The 20,168-nt window shown below is 34.3% G+C and overlaps 1 protein-coding gene across 3 annotated transcripts in view; it reads left to right on the forward strand.

Annotated features, from left to right (window-relative positions):
• The window catches only part of ANKRD13C (ankyrin repeat domain 13C), a 100,361-nt gene extending 81,736 nt beyond the window's left edge, over positions 1 to 18,625 (forward strand). Inside the window, exons 10-13 of one of the 3 annotated variants that reach the window (XM_032301480.1) lie at positions 3,206 to 3,285; positions 4,547 to 4,645; positions 7,618 to 7,718; positions 16,377 to 18,625. In XM_032301480.1, the coding sequence (XP_032157371.1) occupies positions 3,206 to 3,285; positions 4,547 to 4,645; positions 7,618 to 7,718; positions 16,377 to 16,480 (384 nt within the window). In that variant the 3' untranslated portion in view covers positions 16,481 to 18,625. Of the gene's footprint in view, positions 1 to 3,205; positions 3,286 to 4,546; positions 4,646 to 7,617; positions 7,719 to 16,349 lie in introns of all 3 variants that reach the window. The other 2 variants (XM_032301481.1, XM_032301479.1) reach the window with 2 other exon arrangements.
• Positions 18,626 to 20,168: the final 1,543 nt, after the last annotated feature.

Raw genomic sequence — 20,168 nt, forward strand, 5'->3', positions numbered from 1 at the left:
AGTTATGACTTCTAATCCTCAGATCTGTAGTGCTTTCATCTATTCTGCTTGGATAAGCATATGTATCTAAAATTTAGTATGTTTGGGGGCTTCTAGGTGGCTCAGTTGGTTAAGCATCTGATTCTTGATCTTGGCTCGGGTCTTGATCTCAGGGTTGTTGAGTTCAAGCCCCACATTGGGCTAAATTCTGGGCTTGGAGCCTACTTAAGTAAATAAAAATAAAATTTAGTATGTTCAAATCTGATCAAACAATTTTGTTCCTCCTCCCTGTATCCTCTATCTTGAGAGGTGACACCATTATCCAGTACCATCACCCAATCCAGCAACCTGAATTTTGTTCTTAGACTTCTTAGCTTTTCTTACTCTGTGTCTGGTCAGAAACAAAATCTTGAAGACTTCTGGAATCTGTTTTTGTCCTTCTATTTTGAAACAGTATACTGTTACTATTTCTCATTTGTATTACTGAGATAAGTTGTAACGTACACACTGCTGTCCTAGTGATCAGCCTGAAATAGATTGAACTATGTAATGCCTATGCTCAATAGCTAAAATGTACAGAGTAATGACTGTTTGTCAGGCACCATTTAAAATTAAGTACTTTATATTTAACAAATCACTTTTAGGGGCGCCTGGGTGGCTCAGTGGGTTGAGCCGCTGCCTTCGGCTCGGGTCATGATTGCAGGGTCCTGGGATCGAGCCCCGCATCGGGCTCTCTGCTCAGCCGGGAACCTGCTTCCTTCTCTCTCTCTCTTCCTGCCTCTCTGCCTGCTTGTGATCTCTCTCTGTAAAATAAATAAATAAAATCTTTAAAAAAAAAAAAACCCAAATCACTTTTATCTTCATAAACCCTGTGAGGTTGTATAGTTGACTACCCTGAGACACAAGAGGGTGAGTAATTTGTCCAAAGTCAGTAATTGGCAAAGATAGGGTTTGATCAGTTTGGCTCCAAAATTTGTGTTTTAAAAACCACATTATATTGCTTAAAGTATTTGTCCATTGCTTCCCGAGTAAAATACAATCTACTCAGTGCACAGAAACCATCCACACTGCTTTTTCTCATTTCTTTCTTTCTTACTTACCCCTGTATCTGATAATTTTCTCTTCATGTATTCTACTCATTAAGTAGATACAGTACACTTGCAGTTTTCCAATACACCACATGACTTTTCTCACCTTTGTGCTTTCCTCAGTTTCCTTCAACTGGTTATTTTGTTCTCTTTCTTTTAGACTCCTCTGCTCAGGAACCATGATTGCTGGCACTTATCTTTGGCTACCTCAGTCAGAAACCCCTTCTCTGATTTTATGTCATCCTTTAGATCCCTTAATCATAGCCTCCATCACGCTGGATTTTAACCCAACTTCTGTGTGTCTCTTTGTAAAATTTTCAAGAATGGAATTGTTGTTTTTCATACTGCCTGATGCTCAAACATTGTTAATTAGGTTCATTTTTTCCCCACATCCTTCTGATGTTATTCAAATATCTCAATCATTTCTAACAACAACAACAAAAAAGTATGGCCTTTTTTCAGACTTCTCTCTCTTTAAAGTCCTTGTATTGTGATATATAATAGTCTTTTGGCCTCTGTGAAAACTTGATGCTCTAATTTTTTTTCCCTTATTGATTAATATCTGGCTCCTTTCTGTCTTTTTTTCTCCCCCTAATGCATGTTGTTTTTAGGACTTAGTCATTAACTCTCTGTTTTCTTACTAATTTTTTTTTTTAATCTATTCAAAGAATTCCCGTATCTTTAACTCTGACTTCTTCCCTTTTCTTTTTGTTAACTTCCCTCTGGGAACCTCACGGTATATAATTGTGAATGTTACTGAATACTTTATTCTTTGCCAGACATTATGCTCTTTCTATACATTATTGCCCTGAATTCTTTTTAAAGATTTTATTTATTTATTTGAGAGAGAGAGAGAGAGAGAGATCACAAGTAGGCAGAGAGGCAGGCAGAGAGAGAGAGAGAGAGAGGAGGAAGCAGGCTCCCTGCTGAGCAGAGAGCCCTATGCGGGGGCTTGATCCCAGAACCCTGAGACCATGACCTGAGCCGAAAGCAGAGGCTTTAACCCACTGAGCCACCCAGGCGCCCCTCAAGCCTTGAATTCTTAGCTATAAGATAGGTGGTCATATGTTTTACAGGTAAGCTAAATTGACATAAGAGAATGTAATGCCCAAATTTCTACAACTATCAGGTAATGGAGCTGGAATTCCAATCAGTTTATTGTTTTCAGAATCTTGATTTTTAACAACTCCAATATCCTGCTTATTAATATCTTATAATATCCAAAACTGTACTATGAATGGGATCCTCTCCCAGTGTTAACTATTTATCTTATTATTTATATCAGTCTTTCACTTGTTACACTTTTGCTCCATGAGTTTGTCTTGGTAATTTTTCTTAGCAATTTTTAATATCTACTGCCACTCCCATAGTTCCTTATTTGCCAGTTCATCCTGTGGTGATACAAATTCATATTTAACAAAGACATGTTACCATGTAAGTTTTAAGATCTGACATGACCTTTATCACTATTGTTGATCTCCTTTTTGAACTTTCCAGTTCACATAACTTAGTCTAGTTGTGTTTTTTACCATGAATTTTCCTTGTCTAAAATATTCTCTTTATTTTGTTTTCATTTAAATCTGAGCCTCAATCCCTAGTCTCAATTTATTTTCCATAGACAATTGCTTTTTTTCCCCCCTGAACTTCTGTACTACTCAGTTTTGTGTAAATTCATTTGGCCGTTAAATATACAATACTTTGTATTTCTGACTGTTGTCTGTATGGTTTGGTTTTTTTCTTCTTTCCAACTTTGAACTGTAAATTCCTTGAAGCTGGGGTTAGTTTTTATACCTCTCTTTAGTTCTCATGCTCAACATCTGGCATAATGCCAGGAACATTTTAGATGATTAAGCCATTGAATGAATGGATTTTATTGCTTTGATACTGGTCTTATTTGAGATTTAGAAGAAAAAATGATAATTAATCTTACCAATAGAGCTTAAGTCACCATGGAATTATCTCAGAAGTAAATCCTTAAAAGCATTATATTGAAGAGATTTAATTTAAGTAAAATTTGTAATTTACATAGTTTATTGCATGTTTTTATTTTATATCTTTAAAAATATGTCATTTTTCTTTTTTTCTACCTCTCTGTCTCCCTCTCCCTCTTTCTTTTTTTCTTTTTTAATTTTTGGCAGCCGGTTCGAAGACAGTCCCTTACCCCTCCTCCTCAGAACACTATTACATGGGAAGAATATATATCTGCTGAAAATGGAAAGTAAGTATTTTTGTTTTATTTTATTTTCGAAATAGGGGCTTTTTTTGGTTTTCTTTTGTCCATTGGTTTTTAGAAAGAACAGTTTGTAAAAATGTGGATATTTAGGTGTAAGATTATTTTAGCAAGAATTTTTAGTGCCTTCTTCTCTGAAGCAATTCTTTTATCTTGTAAAATATGCAGTAAGCATGATGAGGGAAAGAAGTAACCCCAGTTACATTTGAATAAGTTGTGGAGCCTTCTTTTTACATCCCTGCTGCCATTTTATACAACCCAAAAAAATTACAGCACATTATTCTAAGAAAGTATATAATGTGAGGAATTTCCCACTGCAGCTGCTTATTTGAGTTTTCTCATTATATGTGAACTTTTATATTCTGTTATTATCCTAAGTCTTTAGTATGGTGGGTAAAGCCATTCACTATTTTTCTACTTTTTGCCTTTTAAAGCATATCCCCTTTCATTATCTGTTTCAGCCTGTGTCAGACCTCTTCTTGCCATCCTTACATAAGACTTTGCTTAATGTTGTATTATAGATCTTTGCTAGAGTACCTACTACATGGTTTGTATGTAGTAAATATTTATTGAATAAAAGGATGATGAGTGAACAAAAGGTTTATTTTGAATGGATAAATAAAAAGATTTTTTTTCTCGCCAACCCTGTCAAAGAAGGTACAATTGTTTGTAGAAATATTTTTTCCTTTTGGTGGAGAATAAAATATTACCTACTTCCATGATTAGAAAGAAGTTGTCATGACTTTTATTTATTTAATATTTAAGGTTTATTGTACTTTTCTAACTTCTTCTAAATGTTTCCAGCCTATATTATAGTCTATAATTAACATAGAATTCTTTATTCTTCTTACTAGTCAGTGGTAAGAAGTATAGACAGTAAAAGAGATTGAATTGAATAAGTGATCTTAGAGATACACAGTATTTTTAAAGTTTACTTTTTCTAGCAATTTGCTTTATTCCTGAAAACAGTGGTTATTAAATTTATTCAATTTATATTCAATTTATTCAACAAATGAAATTTGTTAAGATTTTTTTCTGAACTTTACTTTATGCTAGTTTCTTTTTTTGTTACCCATGTCTCATTTTTTATACATGTCTTAAGTCCTTTTAGCATAATTTAAATTTATGTCTGTATAGATTAGGAAAAATTAATTTACTAGTGATGTGATTAGAAGAGGACAGATTCTTCATAGGATGATGATAGCATGTAGAAAAGTTTTCCTAATTTTTTATTTTCTTCCCATTTTAGAGCTCCTCATCTGGGTAGAGAACTGGTGTGCAAGGAGAGTAAGAAAACGTTTAAAGCCACGATAGCCATGAGCCAGGAATTTCCCTTGGGAATAGAGTTGTAAGTTTGTTACTAACTATACAAGGCTATGAAAGAAACTATGAAACCTTGAAGGGTGTAATAATATTTGCATCTGAGTGTTGCATTTGGGTCCTTTGAAATGAAAAAGCAAATAACCATTGCTTTGATAGTTGTGCACTCTTCTAGACAATTTCTGTTTAACAAACTATTAACATTTTTACTATTTTAACCAGATAAGTTTTTGAATAATTTTTAGAATGATAAAAGTAGTAAATGAATCATGCTAATTTTTAAAAAATCTAACAGCATGGAAGTTTATAGAATAAAAATTCGTTTACTTTTACCTCACTAATAGCTAATAGGGGAATAACTGGGGTGTTTTTGTCTAGATTTTTCTGTGTGTTTTGCCATTTTTAAAAATAAGATTGAGGAATAGTTTACATTTTGTTCTGTGACTTTCATTTTTTCTTTTAAAAAATATGTGTATCTTGGAGTTCTTGCAATAATTACATTTTTATCTTTTTTCTTCTTTCCTTGGTATTTTGTAATATTGATGTACTGTCCTTTTATTTTATCATCCTCCTACTGATAAACATTTTGATTGTAGTTTGTCACCATTATAAGCAATACTGTAGTGAACATCTTGAATATATGCTTTCAAACCTGTACTCATCACCGTTCATTTAGAAAAAGTTCAATTTGTGGAGCACTTGGGTGGCTCAGTTGGTTAAGCATCTGCTTTTGATTTCAGTTTAGGTCATGATCTCTGGGTCATGAGATTGAGCCCGGTGTTGTGTCCGACTCTGTGCTGGCATGGAGTCTGCTTAAGATTCTGTCCCACCTTTTCCCTCTGGCTCCCTCTCTCAAAAAAAAAAAAAAAAAGAAACCCAATTTGTAGAGTTTGTAGAGGTGGGTGGAATGGGAGTGGTAGATAGGGATAGCTGACCGACAGAATTACAACTTTAGGCTCCTCTCTAAAGTAGAGAATGAATGGAAGCACCAGGCTATTTTCCATTTTTAGTTCCTTCCCCTTCTCTGGCCTAGAGTATCGAAAATTAATTATCAGAGAAGAAAGGATGACTCCTATTTTCTACAAAAGGTATACATGTCTCTCATACTCCTCACTAACCAAAATTTGGAAAAATGGGTAGAATGAGCTAGACAGCCATTAATCTATAGATCAGAGAGGGAGATTGGTAGTTGTGAGAAGATGTGGGAAGGGCATTTAGCCATACCTACAAATTTGCATAATTCATCTTATCTTGGACCCATCTGACTCCAGGATCACCAGTTTTATATTCTAATAAAGAAGAAAAATGTGGCTAATTGTAAGATGCTGTCAATTTTAGGAATTACTCAATTTCACAGTTAATATGTGAAAAAAAATGGGTACATGAGAATTTATAAAATGTGGCCATTGTAACCGTTCCTTCTGAAAACAAAACAAAACAAAACAAGAAACATAGTGTGTAAAGCCAGACAAGATATTCATTCTAGAATAAAACATAAGTCAAAGACAGAAGAAAATTCCTTGTAAGTGGTTTAGAAAAATGTAAAAAGATGTGAAATCAGCAAACTAGGTGATTCTAGATGAGATAAGATAATAGAATGAAATGAAAAGGAGACTTTAAAGCTAAGGAAATAAATTAAGCACTAAATAACACTATTGTAGAACAAATACATTAGAAACAACAATGAACGCAAAAGATGTGTCTGAAAAATAAAATGTGATAGCTCATAGTGAATTTAATGAAAAAAAGATTAAAGAAATTAGAGAAGCAATATTTATGGAGGACAAAGAGGATTCAACATAAGGATCACTGGTGATCCCCTTACATAGAAAGCCTCCAAAATGTAATCAAAATAGTATTCAAAGTAGGGTAAAAATTTCTCTGTAAGGAAGGACTGAATCTGTAGCATAACATCAGATTCTAGGAAAAATCAAAGAATCATTGGTAACAATAATTACCGTGATTAAACAATTTGACTTTGATTTTTTTTTTTAAGATTTTATTTATTTATTTGACAGAGAGCTAGAGAGAGCCAAAAAGTACAAGTTGGGGGGAGGGGGGAATGGCAGAGGGAGAAGGAGAAGCAGTCTCCCTACAGAGCAGGGAGCCCAACTCCCTGGGCTCCCAGGGCTCTATCCCTGGAATGCAGGATCATGACCTGAACCAAAGGCAGATGCTTAACCAGCTGAGCTGCCTAGATGCCCCTGGCCTTTGATTGTTAGTAAAGAAATCCAAGGGCATTTAGGCAAAAAAAGAGGTAAAAACCTGACTTTACATTATTTCACATCTTGACATTTCTGAGACAAAATGTGATCAGGTGGTATATCTGGCTAAGATGTCGTTTACATATTAGGACAGTTGAGGAAAACATTGAATTAAAAAGTATAGCAGTCATTTGGGTCCATTTTCAAAGAAAAATAATACTATTTGAAAATGAAATTCATTCAATTAAAAGATGAAAGAAGGTTATAATTGAAGACTAATGTAATACTAAATTCTGGGAGACATTATGAAATTATAATTCAGAGGGAAAGAAGCATAAACTGAAATTTTATGCCAGCCAAATTTCCCTTTAAATATGCAAAAAGAAACACTCATTTATGAAGTCTGTAAGAAATCAAGGAATACAAAGAATATGAGAGCCCTTGACACAAAATTGACCACGAAATTCAGCCACCCAGGGAGACTAATGAAGAACTCAGGAAAGTGTAGACTTCAGGAAGAACATGGGTGTAAACCTTTTCATTTATATACAGATCTAAAAATCAAACAACTGTGGAAATTATGAATTCACAATCAAATGTAAATGTAAACTTAAACACAGTAAAAGGGTAATAAAACAAAAAATCAGGAGGAAGAAGGAGGTGACATTTCCTCATCCTTAACATCTAGAGGTCAATACTGCTATCTGAGTTTGATACATGTAGTTATAAATCAACATAAAGATACAAAGAAATCAATTTGAAGAATGATAACATTTTTTCTCCTTCAAATTTTCAGGTTATTGAATGTTTTGGAAGTAATAGCTCCCTTCAAGCACTTTAACAAGCTTAGAGAATTTGTTCAGATGAAGCTTCCTCCAGGCTTTCCTGTAAAACTAGGTAAGAGAAAATTTACATGTAGTATCAGTGTTTGTTAGAAATATGGAGCTGTTTACTAACATTTAATAAGAAATGTGTTTTGAAGGAAAGTGATTTCCAAGTTGCTTACCTTTTTTATAAAGTTTTTCTCTGATTATATAGATTGAGATTCATGTTTTATCAAATATGTAAAGTGCCCAGAGAATTCTAATTCTATGGGATTTAAGTTAAATGCAAGGGATTTGCAGATATTTCATACAAGAGCATGTGGGTGAACTTTAATAATGTTTTCTAATGTCAAATAAGGATTCTGGATTTTAGCCCAGATTTTTAGCAGATTTTTGAGTTCTTGAACAGTGGGGATGTTTCTAGGATCAACGTCACTATTCATGGGTAAAGTAATACTCATACATTTTATTTTTTAGTCTTAAATGTTTAAACTTAACTTAATCTTAAACAGTGATCTTTAAGAAGAGTAAGCTCCCATTTTTGTGCATATTTATCTAACTAAGCATATCAGAAAACTGGGAACAAGAGACTGTTAAGAGATTCTTTAGGAATTTAGGCTTAGATTTAGCATTAATCTTCAGGAGAGCCTTTACTACCACCCATACTCTATTTGGATGGTGTTAATATTCCATCAAATATTTAATCAGTGCTTGCTATGTGCCAGGTGCTTTTCTAGGGGTAAAAGTCTCTGGCCTTTTAGGGTATACATTCCAGTGGGAAAGAAAAATAAATATGCAGTAAATATAACCTTTATTTAATCCCTCAGATGGGTTTTATTTTTTAGTCAATATTACTGAAACCACATTTCAGAATAATTAGGCCAAAATGTTTTTCTCACCAGAACTAATGCGTTCAGAGGGCACTGGGGGTGGCTCCATTGGTTGGGAGACCGACTCTTCAGCTCCAGTCTATGATCTCAGGGTTGTGAGTTCAAGGCCCACCGTGGCCTCCATGCTGGGTGTGCAGTACAGCCTACTTAAAAATTTAAAAAAAAATAAATAAATAAGTGAATAAAGGAATAAAAATTAAAAAAAAATAATGCTTTCATTGCTAAAAAGTAAACATGACCTTTTCAACTTTACAAACTTGGAAATAAGCATTTTATGGGTTAAAATGGATTTTAAAATGTTTCAAAATATCACTGTAGATTCCCTTTTTGATGAAAAATTATTGGGAAACCAGCATGTACTTTGAGGACTTATGATAAGATCTTAAGGCAGAAATGATTGGAAAACTAAAGCAATCGAGAGGTGTGTTTGAGTTACGGATCTGGATCATTATGTGACCATTTCTGCAGAAGCTTAAAATCCCACTGTAATTTTCTATAGCCAGAAAATAGTTGAAGCATGGGACTCTCTTTAAGGTACTATATTTAAAGAGGTATGGTACCAAGCTGAAATAGTGGGCAGGGATTGAATATATGAGAGTTTCAAACTACCCCAGCATTCACATCTATTTAAGTCCAAAGTATCTATTTAAGTCCTAAACTCCAGTCAAACCCCACAATAGAATATAGATTTGTATACAGAAGAAGTATTTTGATTATGTGGAAAGGAGGAAAAAAAGTGTACAATACTTCTTTGCAGGCATTTTTCTAATATAGAACCACATTCTTAACAAGGGATTGATAATCTTTGGCTTGCATATTAAAGTTATCAGAAATTTGTTTTCCTTTCTCTCTTCTGTCTTTTTGTCCTTCTTTTGAATTAACCCTTTAAAACTCTAGCCCTGGGTCTGTTTAATCTTCCACCATTTCTGTTTCTGTGTCAGCCTAGAAAATCCAATTGAAGGGAAAATTACAAAAATTTGGAAATTGTTGTTAAGGTAATTGTGTTTGCAAAATCAGCCAGAGCTTTAAATGCTAATTATGAATGATCTTTTGTCTTTTTGCTTCTTCCATTCTGTTCAAAGGCTCAATTTGAACCTCTTTTACCAGTCCCCAGCTTCTCCCACCACTTCGTTAAACGTCCAAGCAGATAATTTTTGCTTCCTTAGTTATAAAAAAAGACAATCAGAAATCAGACCTCCCTGTTACTCCCAGTCCTCCATATAGACTTTCTTGTCCCAAGTCTCATCTTTTTCTTTATATTTCCTATCTCAGTGGAAGTGGTACTTCTCTTCTTAGCTTGAATAATCTCTTGATTTGTACTATGGATCTGTTATCCCATCTCTTTTAAAAACCTTGTTCTATCAGTCTCCGCATATTTTTCTTTTATCATCAAACTCCCTTCTCTGCTGCTGCTTCTCTTAGCTGTTAGGCTTTGTTCAGGTATTTCTCCCTTAAAAATTCAACCAACTAAGTAAAATAACCCCTTTTACTCTTCCCTGTCCAGCACTTGCCTTTAATCTTTGTTTTCATAACCAGGTTACTTGAAAGTGTAGTTTTATATCTATCTCCGTTGTTACTTTCTATTTCCATTTTTTTTTGTAAAGGGTAGAAGGTGAAGGGACATAAAGGGAGACAGTGTTTTTCTACTTCACTTGAACTGCTAAAATGATGGCATTAGATGGCTATAAGTTTTATACACACACACACACACATATATATATAGCTAAAGAAGCTATACAAAGAAATATATTCAAAAACACTATAGATAAATGAAATGAAAATGAAATTGTAAAATAGTCAAGTAACCTATAGAAAGATAAGAAAAGGAAACAAAAAAAATGAAAAACAGAGACAACAAATAAGAAAATAAAATGTCAGACTTAAGTCTTAATATGTAAATAATTCCATTTAATGTATGTAGTATAAATAGACTATTTAAAAGAGATTGACAAAAGACATTTAAAAACATGAACTAGGGGCGCCTGGGTGGCTCAGGGGGTTAAAGCCTCTGCCTTCTGCTCAGGTCATGATCCCAGGGTCCTGGGATCAAGCCCCATGTCGGGATCTCTGCTCTGCAGGGAACCTGCTTTCTCCCCTCTCTCTCTCTCTGCCTGCCTCTCTGCCTACTTGTGATTTCTCTCTCTCTGTCAAATAAATAAAATCTTTAAAAAAAAACAAAAACAAAAAAACATGAACTATATATGTTCTCTTTAAGGAACTGCCTTCAAATACGATATAGGAAGTTTGAAGCGAAAGGATGGAAGAAAATGTTTCATATTAACATTAATCAAAGGATAACAGGACTACCTTTTTAAAAAATTTTTATTTATTTATGTGACAGAGATCACAAGTAGGCAGAGTAGGAGGCAGATAGAAAGGAAGAAGTAGGCTTTGTGCTGAGCAGAGAGCCCGACCCCAGGACCTTGGGATCATGACCTGAGCTGAAGGCAGAGACTTTAACCCACTGAGCTACCCAGGTACCCTAGGACTACGTCTCTTAATGTTAGATAAAGTAGATTGCAGAGCAAAAAAAAAAAAAAAAATTACCAGAGACAGATAAGGATATAACTGATAAAAGGATTCGTTAATGAGGAATAGTAATTCTAAATGTATGTTCACCAAACAATAGAGCTACAAGATAGGTAAAACAAAAACCCAAAGAAATGAAAAGAAAATAGATCTACAATTATAATTGGAGACTTCATCACCCTTCTTCCCTAAACAGTTGATGTAACAACTAGACAAAATCAGCAAGGATATAGAATATCTCTACAACACCATAAACAAAAGTACCTAATTGGCATTTACCCAACATTAACTAAATACACATTCTTTTCAAGTACGCATGGAAGATATACGAAGATATGCCATATCCTGGTCCATAAAACAAACCTCAATAATTGTAATAGAGTGAAAAATTAATCATAATAGAATCATACTGGACAATAGTAGAGAAAGAAGAGCAAAATAAACCTAAAACCAACAGAAAGAAGAAAATAACAGAGTAGAAATCAGGGAAAGGGAAAACAAAACAAATCTAGAACGCCAATGAAGGAAAGAGCTGCTTCTTTGAAAAGATTGATAAAATCAACAGATTTTCAGCAAGACTGATAAAAAAAAAAAGGGAGAAAACACAAATTATCAATAAAAGGAATGAAATGGGATAGCACTACAGGTCCTGCAGAAATCAGAAGGATAGGGCGCCTGGGTGTTTCAGTGGGTTAAAGCCTCTGCCTTTGGCTCAGGTCATGATCCCGGGGTTCTGGGATCGAGCTCCACATTGGGCTCTCTGCTCAGCAGGGAGCCTGCTTCCTTCTCTCTCTGCCTGCTTCTCTGTGATCTCCGTCTGTCAAATAAATAAATAAAATCTTAAAAAAAAATCAAAAGGATAATAAGCACAATAAGGAATGAAAGGGGGCAGAAAAAGTCATTCAGAGCAGAAAGAAAACCTTCTCTGTTTGCAAGAGAGACATGACTCTATAAGTAGAAATCCCAACATTTCTACCAAAAACTAGAATTAATGAGTTCTGCAAGATGGCAGGAGACACATTAAATGTATAAGAATCAGTAGTATTTCTGTATACTAATATTGAACACGTAGACACCAAAATTTAAATATTAAGTACCATTTACAATTGCTAAAAAATACTTAGGCATGATTTTACCTAAACATGTATATTATTTGTATGTTGAAAATTATATAACACTAATGAAAGAAATTAAAGGAAGAGCTAAACGAATGGAGAGATACACTGTGCTCATGAATTAGAAAATTCAAAGATGTTAAGATGAAAGATGTTAAATTGCTATACAGGTTTAATACAATTCTTGTCAGAATCCCAATAATATTTTTTTTGTAGATATAGACAAGATTATTTTAAAATTTACATGGGAAGGCAAAGACTCTAGAATATCTGTATTAGTTTTTTGGGCTGCCATAACAGAATACCACAAACTGAGTGGCTTAAACTACAGAATTTTATTTTCTGAGCTTTCTCATAGCCTTCCGGGGCTATCCATGCCTCTCCCCTAGCTGCCTTTTTTTTTTTTTTTTTTTTTTAAGATTTTATTTATTAATATGACGGAGCGAGAGAGAGAGAGAGAGAGAGAGAGAGTGAGAGCAGAAACACAGTCAGAGGGAGTGGGGGAGGGAGAAGCAGGCTCATGCCAGAACCTTGGGATCATGACCTGAGCCTAGCCACCCAGGTGCCCCTCCCCTAGCTTCTGGTGATTTTCCTTGGCTTATAGAAGAATCACCCAGTCTTTGCTTTCTTCTTCACATGGAGTTCTTGCTGTATGCCTCCAAATTTTCACATTTTGTAAGGACACTGGCCATTGGATTAGGAATGACTATAATGACTTTTAACTTGATTACTTCTGTAAATTACAGACCCTATCTGCAAAAAAAGTCACATTCTGAAGTACTAGAAGTTAGGACTAGAACATATATTTCTTTGGAGGGGAGAGAATTCAACCCACAACAATAGCCAAAACAAATCTGAAAAAGAAGAATAATGGAGCACCTTGGTGGCTCAGTGGGTTAAGCCTCTGCCTTCTGTTCAGGTCATGATCTCAGGGTTCTGGGGTCGAGCCCCACATTGGGCTCTCTGCTCAGCAGGGAGCCTCCTTCCCCCTCTCTCTCTGCCTGCCTCTCTGCCTACCTCTGTCTGTCAAATAAGTAAATAAAATCTTAAAAAAAAAAAAGAAGAAGAAAATGTGAGTAGTCTACTCTGTTTCAGTATTTATTATATGGCTACAGTGTTCAGGACTGTGTGTTATAGGCTGAGGGATGAATGTATAAATCAACATAACAGAACAGAGAATCCAGAGATAGACCCTCACAAATCTGTAGAACTGATTTTTTATAAAGATACATTAACAGTTCAAGGAGGAAAGATAGCCTGTTCAACAAATGATGCTGGCATAATTGGACATCAAAAGGCAAAACAAGGAACCTCTACCTAAGTCCTGCAGTTTATATAGAAATTAAATGAAAATGGGTCATAGACTTGAATTTAAATGTAAAATATAAAACTGTGAAACTTTTAGGAAATAAACAGAAAGCATTAGGGGCGGATATAGGTTTAAGCAAAGTGTTCTTAGACTTCACAGGATACACAAGATGTATATAAAAAAAAATCAGAAGTGAAGACTGCTCTGTGAAAGACCCAATTAAAGAAAGAAAACACAAGAACTTTTAAAACTCATCAGTGACAGAATGAACAGGCCCATTAGAAAAGGGCAGAAGACACAGACATTTCACCAAATAGGATATATAAATGGAAAAATAAGCACATGAACACTTTGTTCATGTTCACTTTATTAACCATTAGGGAAATGCAAATTAAAATCACAGTATCAATTTACACACCTAACAGAATGGCCAAAATAAAACATGTGACAACACCAAATGTTTGTTCAGATGTCGAATTCATTTGTAATAGCCCCAAACTAGAAACAGCCCAGCTGCTCCTTGCACATTCCCTTGATCAGTTCCACTCTGTGTTTATTATTGATATTCATATTGTTAACTCTACCGGATACTTTTCTGTTATCGTTCTTAATCTCACCAAGATTTGACTGTTTTCTCTAGAGTCCTTGTCCCAGTGAATGATAGTTTTTCTTCAGATTTCCTCTGACTTCTTCGATAGAGTTCTCTCTCCATTTTCTTTCTGCCTGTCTGCTGCTCTTCTGGAGCAGCCTCCATGGTACCTTACTCTGGGCAGCCTCCGTTATATTCTCATTACAGCTGTGAAAACTTAAGCCAAAGCATGTTACTACTTGCTCACAGCCTTCTATCAGTTTTCCATTTCATCCAGAGAATAAGTAGCCAGTTACTTTTGGATGTAAGCCCCATTTGGATCTGGGTTTCTGTTTCCCCCCTGATGCCCTCCTCCTGTTCGTCTTCCCTTCACTCAGTTGTTAGTCACACTGGTCTCTTAGCTGTTCCCAGTATACGCCAGACACTTTCTTTTTTAGGGCGTTTGTACTTGTTCCTTCTACTTGGGATTTTTTTTTTTTTTTTTGCTGTAGACAACTGTATGGTTCATACTGTCTTTGCTGAAAGGTCACTTTATCGAGGTTATCTTAAGACCATCCTGTTCAAGAGCTCTGACTCCAGCACTGAGACTCCTTTCAGCCTACCATGCTTTACTTTTGTTTATCTTTAGTCACGATACTTTTTACTTACTTACTATGTCTCCCAACCAGAGTATAATCTCCATAAATGCATGATTTTTTTTCCCCCTTGTTCACTTGTTTTGTTCCCTTGTTTCCAGTGCCTAAAAGGGATCATTAACTTTCTGAAGAGTAGTAAATATTTGAGGCTTTGCGGGCCATATGGTTTCTGTCACAGCTACTTAATTCTTGTTGGAAAACTAAAGCTGCCATAGACAATAAGTAAATGAATAGCATCCTGTGTTCTAATAAACTTTATTTAGGGACACTGGATTTTGAACTTCATATAATTTTATTAGCCTGAAATACTGTTTTTTGTATATTTTTTTTAACCATTAAAAAATGTAAAATCTTTTTTTAGTTCATAGACACGGAAACAGGTCAGGCAGTGGGCCTTACTTTGCTGACCCCTGAGTTAGGACAGCATTTGTAACTAATATACACACATGGATCACCACCACCCACCAGGGAAACTCGGTAATCTTTTTGTAGATTTTTGTTTTGTTTTGTTTTGTTTTGTTTTTTTGTTTTTTTTCAGAAGAATATTATTCTTCAGTAAAATAGTAGCCTTGAAACAATTTACTCTTCGCTGTTATTCTAGACATATACTCACCTTAGCTTCATAGATCATTTCAGGGTTTTTTTTTGTTTGTTTGTTTGTTTGGTTTCTTTTTTTTTTTTTTAAAGATTTTATTTATTTATTTATTCATTTATCTTTTTTTTTTTTTTTTTAAGATTTTATTTATTTGACTGACAGAGATCACAAGTAGACAGGCAGGCAGAGAGAGAGGGAGGAAACAGGCTTCCCGCTGAGCAGAGAGCCCGATGTAGGGCTTGATCCCAGGACCCTGAGATCATGCCCTGAGCCGAAGGCAGAGGCTTTAACCCACTGAGCCACCCAGGCACCCCTCATTTCAGGGTTTTAAAGGAAGCTTTAGAGTTTATTTTGTAGGTGAAATCCCTGAAGACCATGAATTAAATGATTTATAGGAATCAGAACCCTTTCTAAAAGCTCATATTAGGGATAAAACTAAGGAGAGTAATTAATGTATTCGACCATTTTTAATGTTGGATTTCACTGTAATTTCAGTGAGAAATATATTTTATATAAAATAAAATGTTAGGCTGTGCTGGTATATTACTCCAATTCTGATGAGACTTTTTATCACATATATTTAAGTGATGGATTGTATTTCGTATTTTAAAACAAGAGGGATTAATGTATTTCTTTTGTATTAGGATGAAAATAAATTAGCTCAGATTCAGAACGGTATGTATGCTATAACATGAATAAAAAGGATGCCAGAATGCAAAAAGTACAAATGTATGTGTCTCTGCCCCAAGAAATAGATAAGAAACCCTGATGGAATCTGGCATTATAGTTTTAAGATTGGGAAGCAGTGGGAACTTGTGTTTTTGATGTGATTCTTGATGCCTTGATGTCTTTCTCTCTTCACCAATAAAAAACCCTTCTCCAAAACAGATACACTCACTATTGGGCATATATTAGGATCTGTCAGGTCCTTCAATAATACTTTTTTACATTTTAAGGAATATGGCTTTCTCTAATAGTATTTATAATCTGTAAATAGATAAGCATTTTACTTTACAGTATTATTATTGATTTTCATCTCTAGATATTCCTGTGTTTCCTACGATCACAGCCACTGTGACTTTTCAGGAGTTTCGATATGATGAATTTGATGGCTCCATCTTTACTATACCTGATGACTATAAGGAAGACCCAAGCCGTTTTCCTGATCTTTAACTGACATGGAAAGTGATGTCATCTAACCAAGGAAAGTAAGAGAATACAGAGACCCCAGAAGTGAATCCAAACAGAAGGGACAAATGTTCTGAGAAGAAAAGGGAATTACATTGAATCAACACATCAGTAATATGATATTATGAAACGGGCCTTTAAAAAGAATTTCAGCAAGTTTCCTGATGTGCCATTTTCAGTCTTTTTAAAAATATACATATTATAAGTGTAATAGTTTGACACCTTAATGACCCTGCGTACTTCTTATGTAAAACAGCTATAAGTGCTGTGATTTGTTTTTAAAAATTTTTACACTTCTTGTTGAAATATATATGCATATAAATATATCTATATCTATATCTATATCTAAAACACTCCTGGACCATTAACATAAATTAAATGTCTTAAGAGATGTGAAGCCCTTTTAAACTTGTCATCTTATATTCAAGGTGACATTTACAAATATTCCTTCCAGCTTTGTTTTCATAAAATGTAAACTATGTAACATTATGTATAGTTCAGTAATTTGAATGTTTGTTCAATATAATGAACTAGAAGGAATGCAGTTTTCTGTAGATGAATGAACCAAATGGTAACCATTAAACAGTTGCATTTATATGTTGCAATACATTTCAGAAGGAGCGTTCACTCTGCAGGGAATAAGGTACCTCCTTTAGCACCTTAGTGCAATTCATTGTGGTGCTATTTGTTTTTACCTGAATTCTTTCTTCACTGGAAAATGTTTGTTACTAATCTTCCTTTCATAGGACCTCTATTTTTTTTTTCTAAACTTGAGTTTAAAAGCCCTTTTTGTGTTCACGATAAAGTATGGCTAGCATGCTTAAAGATATTCCTCTTCCAAATCTCAGCACTTTAAAAAATAACTCCAAATTTTTAAACTTGCTTCCTAATAAGTGCAAATCATTCTGATTATTTTGTTTGATTTTAATGGAATATGGATGCATTCATGTCAGTTTTAAAAAAACAACCCACATATTTTGGACATCCCTACATATTTAATGCTTTCAAAATAAGGTAAAAACATTTTATATGCTAACAGAATATATTTGTTACAAGCTAAATTCCAGAAATATACACAGGATTGACAATTCCTACTGTTTATTTTTTTAAGTCATAAGAAAATATTTATTGATTTTAATCTCCAAAGTGAAATCATGCATTACTCATTTTTGCATTTAAAATTTTTCATATTTATTCCAAGATGGTTTGAAGGTCCAAGACTGAAAATAAATTAGGAAGAGTAATGTATAACAGTCACAAAATGTTATGTTGTATTTAAAGAGCTTAGCTAAAGATATGTTTTTTAAATGTATTCTGATAAATGTGTCAGAATGCATCTGTCAAATTTTGTAGAGTGACCAATAGTTTAAACTTTTTCCAGGATTTTAAATAATTTGAATGAATTTAGAGACTTTTAATGAAGAGAGGATTTATTTAAAAATCCAAAGCATCAACCATAAGAAAATTTTATAATAAACATCTTTAAAGCTGCATCTTCCATGCTGAAACATACTACATTGCATATGTTGACATTTTATTAAATACATTTTATAATGAAGTAATCATAGTTAAAAATTCAAAGACCAATTACTACTGTATGTGGGTCTGTTGAATTTTGTGGAAAGAGTTGGTAAACCCAGATTAGGTTTATTGAACAGAAGTTGATCCCTATTATTTTGGGAATGCTTGTTGATAAGTGACTTGGAGATTGAATTATCCTGTCTATGATTATTTGAAGTGTGAGACACTGAAGGGTAGTAATCACTGTTGCTTGTAGGCTCCCTGACTTTGTGGGAATATGATATACTTCAGGAATATACCGCAGATTTTTTTCACACGTACAGACAACTTAGTGGAGAAGAAATATGGTAAATTGCAGCTTGTGATTTATCAATTTCGTAAAAACTGTGAATATTTTGCTGGGGTACACTGGAGGTAGGAAGACTACTGAAAACTTTTGCACTTGGGTTTTCTTTTTAACTCTTACCTTTTTCTTTCATAAAGAATAGTAGATTATCCATTCCAAAATGTCTTTTATCTGATCACAAAGAAAAGCAAATGTATCTGTTACGATGGTGAAAACAAGGTGTTAATTAATGCAAATAAACTTTTCACAATATTAGACTTTTCAAAATGTGCCTTTTAATCCAATTGATAAAGCTCTATGTATGCCATATTTCATGTAAGTAGATCAAAACAATATATTTTGATAATTGCACATGAAAATTTAGATTTTGTAGAAGTCCAAAAAATTCTATATGTCTTCCATTTGTGATTGAAGAAACTATTCAAACTTGGGAGACTATAAAATGGTCACCTTCAGTGGTCCTTCAGAAGTGCTCAGTATTCTTGCCACTAGTACTTATCTTTGAGAAAATTTTTCCCTAGAGACAATTTGCCTCTGTCTGTAGTATTCATATACAGTGAATTGTCAGATTTTGTAAAAGGGGCACATAAAGCAGATGCTGTGATGACTTTGAGTACAGGTACATATGATTGTCTGGAAATTAACACATTTCAGAGAAGCTGACATCCAGCAGAAGCTGAAAAGCCATGTATAGTTGACCCTTGAACAACACAGGGGCTAGAGGTGCGATGCACAGTCAGGAATCCATGTAACTTTTGATTTCCCCCAGACTTAACTACTAATAGCCTACTATTGACTGGAAGCCTTATTGATAAAATTATTCAACACATTTTGTGCATTATATGTATTATATATTTTTACAATAGAGAAAAATGTTAAGAGAATCATAAAAGAAAACACATTTACAGTACTGTATGTAGTGTATCAGAAAAATCTGCATGTCAGCGGAGCTGCACAGTTCAAACCCATGTTGTTCAAGTGTCAGCTATTGTTTCTTTCTCCTGCTTAGGACTGGTGTTGAGCCCCACTGACATAAAGATGGTTTTTCCTGGTGATTATGTAAATTGTTTATTCACACCTGAGGGGATGATGATAAATGGTTGTTTAGTGAGCCTTCTCCCCAGTTCTCAGTAATTCTAGGGTGAAGATCCTGTTTCGAGTCTACAAAAGGGAAGTAATTATTTTCAGGATATACTGAATTAAGGAATGCTTCCTGCTGCTTTCTTTTTAATTGGCAAATAACATGGTTCAGAAAAATTTCTAGTAGAAAACTAGGTGGATTTGAAGTCCTGCTACTAGTATTCTAGTCTTTAAAATTGAGTGAGAATTATTGAATAGCATGGAGCACAGTATTTCTCTGCTGTTAACTCTAGCAAAAAGTACCTTAACCATGTTTTGCAAAATTAACAAAATGCATCCTTACCAAAGTTGCTATATTTCAAACTATGGGGAGTTTCAAAGATGACAGTGAAACTCACCCCAGAGGTAATATCATAGAGAGTTAAATCACTTGTAAAGACAGCAAAATTAAACTTGCTAAAAGCCCATCATTTGTATACTATCAGTTAGCAAAAATAATCCTTGCAAAGCATTTTGTTGTCAGAAATCTGGGGCAATAGGTGTCCTAGGCCACCATCTCAAGTATTAATATATTTTTCAGTTCATATGACCATCCTTATAGTAGCCAGTGATGAAATTTTGAAACTTTTATAGCTCAGTTTACAATAGTACTTTAAGCCACAGTGGCACCTATGGTATGCAGAATTACAATTTCACATTTGCCATAGGACCTATAAATACTGAAGC

This window comes from Mustela erminea, chromosome 10 (assembly GCF_009829155.1).
Source record: "Mustela erminea isolate mMusErm1 chromosome 10, mMusErm1.Pri, whole genome shotgun sequence".
Lineage (NCBI taxonomy): Eukaryota > Metazoa > Chordata > Mammalia > Carnivora > Mustelidae > Mustela > Mustela erminea.